Source organism: Trachinotus anak, unplaced genomic scaffold (assembly GCF_046630095.1).
Source record: "Trachinotus anak isolate AG129_WGS33_773 ecotype Australia unplaced genomic scaffold, CSIRO_AGI_Tana_v1 ptg000013l, whole genome shotgun sequence".
Classification (NCBI taxonomy): Eukaryota; Metazoa; Chordata; class Actinopteri; order Carangiformes; family Carangidae; genus Trachinotus; species Trachinotus anak.
In genome coordinates this window covers 10,412,440-10,424,135 of record NW_027273864.1, presented here as the reverse complement: position 1 = coordinate 10,424,135, position 11,696 = coordinate 10,412,440, and the positions used below count along the sequence as shown (strand labels likewise).

Here is an 11,696-nt window from a genome sequence, read left to right as displayed (position 1 = left end):
TTTGATTGGACACACGTCATGAATATTCTATAGACCCGGAAGTAGGGCGGTACTGCTGTTTTGCTGTCGAGTCACCTCTGTCAGGATGGAGGAAAACGAGCTGCTATCATGCTGAAAAACGAAAGATCCCGACAAGCCAGCATCACAGACCGGGATAGTTAGACGCAAGTCACCGTTTGTCCTAAACTGCTGCATCGTTTCTGTAACGCTTTGCCAAAATGATGGAAGAAATCGACAGGTTCCAGGTGCCTCCAGTCAACGGGGAGACACAGCCTTTGGTAAGAGATGAAAGCCAAAGACACGTTTTAAGTAAACCATTCTCTGTTGAATACAAACGGGAACATTTTTTAAAATCTCGCCTGTGTGGCTTATCGTCGTAGCAGCTGTGGCACATAATCTGTGAGAGAGCGAGTAGGACAAACTGGATCTTTGGGATGGGTGTTCATCGATTATCTACAGATGAAAGCTTAGCGATTAGATCTTCTCCTGTACAATCACATAAATAACATTTACATTAAATAACAATAATAATACTTTATTACGTAATGTGCACTTGACTCAAATCGTGCTTTGTTTTTTTGTTTTTGTTTTTTTTTTAATCCCACGTCAGTATGCGCTCATTGTTTACATCAATATATGACAGAGGCCACTGTTTTTACATGTCGTCATCTGGTGACGTGTGATTTGGGCCGGGACGAGCTGTGAGCCTAAATGATGCTTGAACAGCAGCTCTGTGTCCAGACGACACTGCAGAGTGCAGCCACGGTGATGATGATGGTTGGGGCAGGAGGCCCTTAGTAAGAGAGCAGTCTCATCCTTCCGTGATCTATCATATGACAAATTTCTGACCCGCCAGTAAAATTAGGATATATATCAGTATATAACAATGCACTCTTTACAACATAATGGTATTTTTCTGTGTGTTATAATATAGCCACAACCTTACACAAGACCTGAGTTGATATGGCTGCCAAAAATTGACTGATCCACTGTTCTTATTCCCTACATTTAAAATTGAGCTGAGCTTTTATTTTGGCAATACATCCTGTTATTACCACAGATGATTCTGATACGCCTGCTTTATTCTCCACACTTCAAACAAACCAGCCTCAAACAGCTGTCCCCCCCATTTAAAAAAAAAAAGTGTTTGCCCTGGGGGTTTGTGCAAAAGCTGAGCTCCAAGCTCTAATGTTCAGCCCTCCTACCCTGGAGGCTAAACTCCAGCAGAAATTACAGAAGAACACATTTTCTCTGGTACAGAAAGTCTCATTTTCTTATGCAGGAAAAATTGTTATCCCCCTATGAACATTTGATCAGTCTGCTCTCATGTTTCATTCAGTGAGATGTTTGAGGAATTGAATCCATATCTGGAGATACTTGAGATGCTTGGACTGTGGTCGCAGTTTGGTCAGCTTGTGCCTTTTGAAACCATATAGTTCCTCTCATAACTACAATAGTCTGTGCGAGTCGAACGATGCTGCGGGCCTCTTCAGTGGTACCTCTTACCGATTGCAGTTCCAACCTCTGAAAGGGTTCCACACTTTTACTTTTGCATTTACATTTGCCATATCTGATTGTGTCAGGATCACAGTTGCCGTGGCACACATGGCCGTGCATTTTAATGCTAATAACTTCATTGTGATTCCTAAATCGCATGAATCCATTTGGCACCTGGCTCTTTGTTGAGAATGAATTTCACACAAATAAAAAAAAAAAAGCTTTATGTAGAATTTTGTGTGATTTGAATAATTTTCACTTATCAGTGGATGACGTTCAAGCTTACTAGATTGTAAAATGTAAACTTGCAAATTATTTGTAATTATCCCTTAACTGAAATTGGGTCTTTGAGAATGATTAGCACAGGCCAGACCTCATTATGACAGCTTGCCTTGCAACACATAGCGATTGCAATATAGCCCAGTTGCCTTTATAATTCATAAGGACAGCATGCAACTGTTTTAATGGTCACCTGATGTATCAGTCTGCAGTGCTATTGGCCAGTTGGAGGCCATGATGTATAATCCTACCAATAGCTTGGTGTCTGTGCTGTGTCAGCAACCTTGTGGCTCTTCATCATCAGACGTAGTAAAGGAGTCGCTACAGGAGGACAAGCTGATGAAAATGATACATGGTTGTGTACGCACAGTGTGTGTGTGTGTGTGTGTGTCTGTGTGAGAGAGAGAGAGTGTGTGTGTGTGACCATGAGTGAATTTAGGTGTGTTTGAATGCATGTTGAAGGTCAGAGTGACGGGCCATGCTTTACCTTTAATATATAAAAATCAGTGTGTCACCCCAAATGTCATAGTTCAGATCTTAATCATTTGTAAGTGACTGCCAGCAGTCATCACGTGGCCTTTCAGGGCACTGTAGGTTCTTAATGTATGTTTTAACTGACCCACTTGACTTTGCATGATGCCATGGCCGAGTAGCTATTATTTTACACAAAATGATGACGGTTACAATATAGCATAGGCCAATAAGCACTTACTTATCACTTAACAACCTTTGGTAGCATCTCTGTCAAACATTAGACTGATATACTGTAAGCTGTTATATTTTCTGAGGAGTTTTAACTTGTTTATTGTGGGCTACCCGCTTCCTGCCATCAGCAATTGTGCTGTTTTATGTTCAAGAAATTCTGTCACAAACATCTTAATACTGAATCTCTTTCATGATCCACTGCCAGCTCTGCTGAAAAAATTCAAAGGGATTTATTTGACAGACAATATGACCCTACCTCATTACAGTATCTTTCCATGGTAGAAGGGAAGTGTGAAAAACATGAGTTAAAAAAAAAAAAAATCCTGTGGGTAAGCCTAATGATCGGAGGGAAAGGCCTGTCGCAGAACAGAAAGAGTATTCACTGTTGCAGCTCTCGTTAATTATTCCAGCCAAGTGAACAATGCTTCATCACCAGATGAGGATGAGACTCTTGTATCCAATGAAGGTATTTTTGGCTGCACTGGGCTGCATTAAAAAAAACAAAAAAAAAAAAAAAACAATAAAACACAAAACAACCTTAAAGCCTGTCAGTTATCACTTGTCCTTGTTGAAATGAGGGGAAATCAAAGGAGGTGGATGATTGGCTGCTGAGAAACATTTAAAAGACGTCAGCCTTTTGCTCTGGTGACAATCGTGTAACTTTGTTCTTTGAATTTTACCTGTGCATTACTCAGACGTTATATGAATCTACACATCTGTGCTGTGCTGTGTCACCAGATTTTGTTGTTGGCAGCTTGTTTTTAAATGTGTTACATGAAAATCGGTATGCAAAATAAGCTTCTCACTCTCCGTGCTTAATGCTCATGAATTTTTCATCAGACCCTGTGATATTGGATAAGCTCTAATGATTTCATGGAATTGGCCTGTACTCTGTAGTATTTCACAATAATAACATGAAAAGGTTTGATGAAATAGATTCAGGCATATCTGTGTCTAGACCTATTTATTTTGTAATCCCTTCTCACCATCTTCAAAGACACAAATGGTTTTTATTCATTTTTAAAGTGTTTTCATGAAATTGAAGCTCACATTTGCCTATTATGTATAGACATCTGACACTTCGAATATATATCTAAATCTATATCTATATATATTATATATAAGTAACATACTATATCTCAGTATAATAAAGTGGACTGAGCCTTTATGAACTTTTAACTGTGCAATAGTTTTAGCTCCAGTCACTTAACTGCTGGAAAGATTTTGTAAATGGAGCAGCTGCTCCTATAGAGGAAATACAGTTATTGAAAGCCAAATGCCTGGTAGCCTTCGCCCATGCGGAGTCCCTCCTGGTGCAACAAGGGGAGGCCTGTAGGATCAACATAATGTGGAGCTCTGTCAGCAGAACGGGCCCAGAGCAGCCCAGCTCCCCTCTCTCAATCTGGGGAAACCATGGCTCAAACAGCAACCCCCTCTGTTCTCCCACGCCTCCTCCCTATGCCATCACTGCTCACACATAAAAGAGACAGAGCCAGCGACATAGGCAGAACACTCAAGCCTATTGATGCTGCAAACCAGGCGGCTATAGCAGTAACCCATAGGCTTGGGAAATCTCGCCAGGGTGTTGGACACATGCAGGTTCAAGAAAAGAACTGATTTTCTCGGTGATGTGGGCCTGGGGTAGCCTAGTGATAAATGGAGGGGCTGTGCTCAGTATTGAGTTGATTGTGCCCTCAGGACTGCATTTAATTTCACATGGCCAAAGGAAGTATAGCACCCGTTAATTGGAAGTGCGTTACTAGAAAACAGCTTGGGTTCAAGTTTAATCCCCGTTAGCTACTGAATTAGTAAACTCTGCAGCTGTGACACAGCTAGGATTATGAAAGTCTTTGAAGAGACAAGACCGAGACGGGTCCTGACATTGTTGTAAAGTAACATATCACTTGCTAGTTGTTGCTAGTTGTTATTTGGTTGAATCAAAGCTAACATGCTCTGTACCGCACATTTCCTCTTCCTAGGACCCAGCAGCATCCTCCACCTCAGAGGCAGACACTGACACCAAGGGAGAGACTGTGGCCATGAACTACAAGCCGTCACCACTACAAGTCCAAATAGGTATCACAACCAACACACTGCAGATCAACGCAGAACATGACTTCACACTCTGTAACTAAGGTTTAACTGTGAGCAGTAGCAAAGAATGGAAAGCATTTAGCAAATCAGTGAAATGTGTGTGTTATACTTGCCATCGGCCACTGCAGTAGTGTTTTACTGCATAATAAGCACAAACACTCAGTTCATATCTAGTACTGTATGATGTTCACTAGGATTATTGTATGTCAGTGAAATTATATTCCCCAGTACTGCAATTTATTTCTATTATCAGAGGTGTCAGAACATTTTTTAGCTGCCTCTGTTACTGTACCGCCACAACACTGGAAGCTTTTGTCACGCTCAGGCTCCTTCATCTCTATTTAGTCCTAAGGGTTGTGTTCCAAAAAGCTTGCTGCCTCCTCAAATTCACCAGTCGATATCTCAAAAGCTAAAAATGATTCCATCCTCGGAAACATTTATTAAAGGAGAGATTACATTTAGATAGTGATTTCAAGTGCTTTTAGTTTTCACATCTCAAGCATCTTGAAAGATTTCTATCAGATTGTGACTGTTTGTTTGGTTTTTTTTTGGAGTGAAGCTGTGATCAGCTTTGTCATGACAGCGACAGCCATATACCATGCAATAATATAAAGAAACCAAATCATATAAATCCATCAATCATAGTCACTAAGCTGAGTTTTATTGACGTATTTGCTGATGACCTCACATCCTGTGGTTGCCCAGAGAAACAGAGGGACCTTGCCAGGAAGGGATCAGTGAAGAATGGCACCGTGGGAAGTCCTGTCAATCAACAACCCAAGAAGAACGCCAGGACAAGGTAACAGCTTCCACTGCCTGTTTGTTTCTCCATTATGTTGACCAACGCAGACACTAATGCAATAATTAGCATCTCAACCAATATGTTTTTATATCTGCTGTCCACCATTCACTGGAAAATACCGCAACTAACTGAAATGCAAAACACGTGGACTGCGCGGCTCGCCACTGAAGGCTTTATGTGCTACCAGCCCACTACGAACGCCATCAGACTTCCTAATGTCACAACCAAACACAAACGGTGCAAACAACAAGGGGAATTTGATGTTTTTGTGTGTGTGTGTGAGCAGTGATAAAAGAGTCAAAGCACTGAGCATAAACCCAGTACAACCCACCGTATCGACAACTGGCTCATCTGTCTAATCCCACTCCCTGGTGGATTAGTGGAAATATAAGAATGGCTACAGACTGGTCTGAACCCTGAGTCTCTGAAGCAGAAAGATAATCTAGGAATGCCTGCAGTCTGAAGGCTACAGATTAGCTCCAATTTTTGGAGGAGAGGACTATAAAATTGTTTTGGGTAAAACAACTAACTACTCTGTTGCACTCCTTCCATGATTTGAAATGTTGGTAAGTATTTTTGTGGGTGTTTCATTCAGAACATGATGTGCCTCTTGGTGAAGAATGGGACTTTAGCCGAGCGCTGCATATCTTTTCAAGTTTTGTCTTGTTGATTATGCTCTTCTTCAGGTTGGTTGTGCCAAACAAAGGTTACTCCTCTCTAGACCAGAGCCCAGATGAGAAACCACTGGTGGCGCTGGACACTGACAGGTACGCAGTTTCTTCGGATGAATTTCTATAACAGTAAAAGAACAAACATTTCAGCCTGACCTAAAAGGAGAGAAAATGGGAAATTGGCTGAATTATTTTGTAGGTCTGACTCTGTCATGATGGTAAATTAATCCACTCTCTCATAACTTGAGAGAGTTCTTAACAGAAGGGATCCTAAAAAAAAAAAAAAAAAAAAAAAAAGGGGCAAAGCCTCTCCCAGGGGCCCTGGATTAGAGGATAGCGGGGTGAGGATTTGGACGGGGAAAAGCGGCTCAGAGGGAGCGCTCGCTTCCACCCGTTACCAGCAGCTCTGTGTTTGACACAGATGAGTCCCACCCTTTGTGCCCTCTGTGTGCCGCTACATGAGGGGAAGTTCTCTCATGTGAAATGAGCGCTCTGGAAGCAAACCAAGCTTACATCATGTATTGCATCATATACAGCCACTGACAAGCTTTCTGGCTCACAGCGACACAGCACACCCGTGCACACCCTTAGCACAGCGTCTCTGCGCCCTGTTTGTTTACAGTGTATGAAAGGCAGATATCTCAAAGGAGAAAAGCCTGTTAGCTGTGTTAATACGATGTTACTGCTTCTCAGACAAAATTGTATATAAAAAAGGCATTTGGTGTCTGTATGTTGACCTAGACTTGTGTGGGCTGCAGTATGTCTGTTCATTCAGTCCCATTATGAGAGCCAGTAATTTCCACAGAAATCAAGAGACTGCAGCATATTGTCTCTGCGGGTTTTAATGTGAAATCAATTCTTAAGAGATGTCAACACGTTTTCTAATCACCCTATTTGCCAATTAAAACATGAGCTACAACTGTTTTTTTTAAAGGGGAACTCCATAGCTTTAACACATTAGTGATTAGTTTGTGCATCACGAGGAGTACTGCTCAGCCTATGAAAGCAGTTGTATAATGTCATCTGTGACTGTGGAGGAATTTCAAGTCAAAGAAAATAACCCTGATGATGTCATCAGGGTTATCTAGAGCCTAAACTTGACTACAAATTTAAAACAGAAAATCTACATGACAAACAGGGGTCACAGGTCACAGGCTGCGGAAAACGTCATGAGGTCAAGGAAAGATGTAAAGGAGAATTCATAAGAACTCAGGAAAAGACAGCGGTGCGGGTTCAGTGAAATGACATTTTTTTATGAGGATGTTGTTAACTAGAAATTGAATATGCTTGTTATTTAAGATGACACCTAACTTGACAGATTAAAAAAAAATAAAATTTCTAAATCTATATTTATGGATTTGGAGCTCAGTTGATGATGCAGGGATTTCCATAAGTTTTGGATTGGGACCACATTTTCTGCTTTCCTTTTGTAGAGGAGGGTTCAGTGTTTCCTATGCTAAAAGAGATAAGACAGAAGCTCCTCTCCTTATCATTTAGAGAATTTGAACAGCTCTTATTATGGCTGCCGCTTAGATACTTACGCATCATTTCACACCTTTAGGAACCTTCCTAAACAAAAAAGACTTTTCGACCGCAGCCATAGAGTTTGGAAGGCTTTTACTAGAGAGGGAGTGTCAGAAAAATTGAGCTGCATCATTGGAAATGTAGGAGCCAGCATTTTTTCTTAGGATGGATCCATACTGGGACTAAAAAGTCAGTGTACCTCAAGATCTGCCACCTTATTTTTAACAATATTGCGGCAATACTGAATTGCTGCACTGCCCCTTTCAGGATTCAGATATCATTTTACTGTTACCCTGGACCCTCATCTTTTGTTTCTAACTGCCTTTCAGTGATGATGACTTCGACATGTCCAGATACTCTTCATCAGGATACTCCTCAGCCGAGGTGAGATGTCTGAGGGACCAGGTATCTATACACACGTTATTTTGAAGTTTATACAGTGTCACCCCACCAGTGTCACCACCTGATCACCCAGTTCCATACTCACACAAGGTATATGTGCACTCATTGGAAAAAAAAAAGAAACTGGCTCTATCAAGCATTCACTTAACAGTTGTCTGTGATGATACAGTATATGTCACCATTTCTCATCCATACAGGTTGATTCTTGTTCATGTCTTTTTTGCCTCTTGCCTTTTTCCATCACCACCTAAGACCTGTTTGTTTTCTATGTTGCTTCTTTCTGTGTCTGTTCAAATGTAATTAATTTGGATCAGCATTGGTTTTAACATCTATAAATAATATTTTTTTGAATCAGCATAAAGACTAATTTAACTAAAAAGGTCATTCATAGCTTCAAAATCTGAAAAAAAAAATGTCCAGAAGTTCTGCTCATATCTTTTTTCTTTGGCTTCTACAGCAGATCAACCAGGACCTGAACATCCAGCTCCTAAAGGATGGGTACCGGCTCGATGAGATCCCGGATGACGAGGACCTGGATCTGATCCCTCCTAAAGCAGTTAACCCCACCTGCATGTGCTGCCAGGCTGCTCCCTCAACAGCCTGTCAAATCCAGTAGCACCATTTTGCCCGCCAGAAAATCTCCTGCCTGCCACCTGCACTGAGGCCAACTACTGACCAGAGGAGCAGCGAGGAGGAAAGACTATCAGCTTGCAATGGCACAAAGGGAAAACAAGGGTTTATAGAAGATAAAAATGATAAAAGAAAATAGATCAAGTCTTGAGAAAAGAGTCAATATGTACAGTATCTGTGCACGTTCCTCCTATGGTAGGATCTGTGCATCTTACTTCTGCGTTGTTGGTTCAGCGGGGACTCGACTGATGGCAGAAACTTTACCTCTAAGGAAAACATGTCACTTTTGCTTCTCCTTTGTTTGACTTCCATCTCACGCTTGTGGAAATTTTGGTTTACAAGGAGCGTGAAGGATTGTGCGACGTTACGGAAGAACAGAAACAACAAAATGGGATGACAGGAACTTGACCTAATGCGAGTAATGGCGGCGAGGTGTCATCACTGGCAGTGCACCGCCCACTGAAAGTACTTTTTCTGCTTGTGTATCATTGATGGTAAGATTCAATGGACAAGAAGAGATTAGAAGTTTGCTAGTGGCCATTTTATTTTTTTTTTCTCTCTTATCGTTTCTTTCAGCCAGTCAGCTATGTCTTCCTGTGCATATACAGTATGTGTCAAACATAAAAATGATGTGTGTGTCTGATTACGTCCAGGAAAATAGTGCTAAACCATCAAGTCGCTGAGAAAACACAAATGCTCAAACTCACAACATTAAAATAGCAACTCCAGCTTTTTTGTTTGAATGTTTGTCAAACCAAGGATTTGCTGCTTAATTGTTTCATATTCAGTTAAAAGAAGCTGGAAACAAATAGTTTTGCATGTTGCCTGTTACTAACACTCTAATGTCTAATGACCAGCCTGTGCAGATTATTTATTAATTTTTATTGACCCCTAAACACATCCTTGTGCCGATGACACATAACGTGAGGTGCGCTTTTAAAAACATAGTTAGTAATATTTAGGTTCACCTACTGTAATATCAGTAGATCTAGTGATTTAGAAACAATGGCAAGAGCAGCTCATGAGTTCGGGTGTCCCTCTTGTGTTTGTTCATGTGGGCCCACACATGAGTGGATGTTTAAGATGATCAACAAAGGCAGTCATCACTAGTGAATGTGGTTACAATATAATTCATATAATTAAGGGAATCAATGAATGGATAAAAGGCGTAGAATATCTGCAGATACATAGAACTGTACCTGAGAATGTGTACGAAGTAATTCCATATTGCCTGGATGGAAATAAAATTTTTTTTTTTTTTTGCATATCAAGGGAATTATAAAATACTTCCTTTTCTTTAAAGTTTTGTTTTAAGTGTATTTGTTTTGTATGATTGTAGAAATGCAGATTCTCCCCTTCAGTTTGAATACAACTAATTTATCCCATTTGGGGACAAGAACTGTATATGTAGCACCTGGCACAGCTGTGTGTGGTCAATGCTTTATGCCAATGGATGTTTTCCATGATGTTGAAAAGGAAATAGTCCTTGCTGTATAGAAGTACTGAATGCATACTGTTACTTTTTCATGTTTACATCAGTCTAAAGACATCTCGACAGCTCTGCAGACATCAGCTATTTTCTAGTAGGCTGCATGTGAATCTACCCGGTGGAAGATCAGCCTGGGTTTCCCAAAAACACCTCAACAATGAGAATTTTTACATATGTATGACTTCCTGATGCATATCTTAACTAGTATGAAACCTGAACAAAACACTTTCTCTTTAGAATAACTTAAGCCTAGATAAGCTCTTATCCTGCTTATGGGAACGATAGACGTTAATATAACTACAGTTCTAAGTATGTGTGCACTTTACACTGTACACTAAGTTATTCTCTCATGGCAACGCTAAGAATATTCTGTTGACTCACGATTTAAAATACTGTACATCTACAATGAACAGTCTCATTTCGAGTATCTTTTTTGATATATGATGGTGTTTTCGGGGAACCTTACATCTTTCATAACTGATGTTCTGCTTATTTTGTTGAGACATTTCATGATTCATTGAGTGGAGATACAATGTGTAATGAATAACTCCAGAATGACAGATCTGCAAGCATGTGTGTGGTGAAGAGAGGAATCGCTGGTATTGCTGATACAACCTCAGTGATACAGCATTTGATTTGCAAACGTACACAAGCATAGAAAAAACAATTTTTAATTTTTTTTTGCAAAAATGTTTGTAGGTCATGTATTGAGTAGAAAAAGAAGACATAAACAGTACAGTAGGTCAGACAATATGTCACCAATGCATCTACTAGCTGACGTGTGTGTTAGAGCAGTAGCTGTGTACAGTACAGTCCAATATTAACAATGAAGGACTGACTGTGTGACTGACTGTGGTGCTTCATTTTTTTTTTTTTTTATATCATTAACATCCTTGTGATAGATTCACACATAGGTTATCGCAGTCCTCTTCTATTGAGTGCTCTACTTCTGGCCAACGTTGTCTCTCGGGGCGTAGCTTCACTAAACCTCCTGAGTTTGGAAACTAAAGTAATGCATTGTAACAGAAGCTATTTATTTGCAGTTGCGCGTGTTTTAATTTATTTTTCATGTATGGGAAATAATTCATATACAAACAAATGCTTTTTATTTGTCAAATGTTCATTATGATGATTGTGAACTGGTTCCATTTAGATTTTAACAGTGTTAAAGTTCTGTGTATAGTGCAACATATAAAAAAATAAATAAATATTAGATATCTGAAGTTTGATGTTGCCCCATGCTTCTGTAATTTGTAATTGTACCTTTTTTTGCTTGATACCATAAAACAGCCATTCCTTTTTTTTTTTTTTAATCCTCTTTTACATGTTCTACCAGTAGGAAGACAGAATGATTATAGGGTGAAGCCTCCACGCAGCCTCAGCCAGATTCAAGCTCTTCAGTCCAACACATCTTCAGACTGCTTCAAACTGTTGTCCCTGCAGGAGATGGAACAAATAGCTACTGTATGAAACACTTTGCCTGCCACCCACACAGAGTCTCTGCTGGTGATGTGTTATTACCCACTGAAGTGAAGTGAATGGGAGTAACATTGCAGCCAGGACACATGGATAGAGGAGTAGTGAGTGTGAGGGGTGGGGGGTT

At 40.3% G+C, this 11,696-nt stretch overlaps 1 protein-coding gene across 2 annotated transcripts; it reads left to right on the top strand.

Annotated features, from left to right (window-relative positions):
- Positions 1-39: 39 nt before the first annotated feature.
- On the top strand, positions 40-11,316 carry fam219aa (family with sequence similarity 219 member Aa). 2 transcript variants are annotated; one of them, XM_071493615.1, is made up of 6 exons: positions 40-278; positions 4,461-4,557; positions 5,281-5,374; positions 6,064-6,144; positions 7,902-7,956; positions 8,432-11,316. In XM_071493615.1, exons 1-6 carry the CDS (start codon positions 219-221, stop codon positions 8,588-8,590), a joined length of 546 nt encoding a protein of 181 aa, XP_071349716.1. In that variant the 5' UTR covers positions 40-218; the 3' UTR covers positions 8,591-11,316. The 2 variants fall into 2 exon arrangements, with proteins under 2 accessions (XP_071349716.1, XP_071349714.1); XM_071493613.1 differs by having other exon boundaries at positions 59-278; positions 7,902-7,977.
- Positions 11,317-11,696: the final 380 nt, after the last annotated feature.

What these genes read in the sequence shown, in the direction of transcription:
- fam219aa (XM_071493613.1), top strand. Translation starts at nt 219, where the DNA reads ATGATGGAAGAAATCGACAGGTTCCAGGTGCCTCCAGTCAACGGGGAG. An exon ending in ACCACTACAAGTCCAAATAG is followed by an intron (nt 4,558 to 5,280) that starts GTATCACAACCA and finishes GTGGTTGCCCAG; the next exon opens with AGAAACAGAGGGACCTTGCC. An exon ending in TGAGATGTCTGAGGGACCAG is followed by an intron (nt 7,978 to 8,431) that starts GTATCTATACAC and finishes TGGCTTCTACAG; the next exon opens with CAGATCAACCAGGACCTGAA.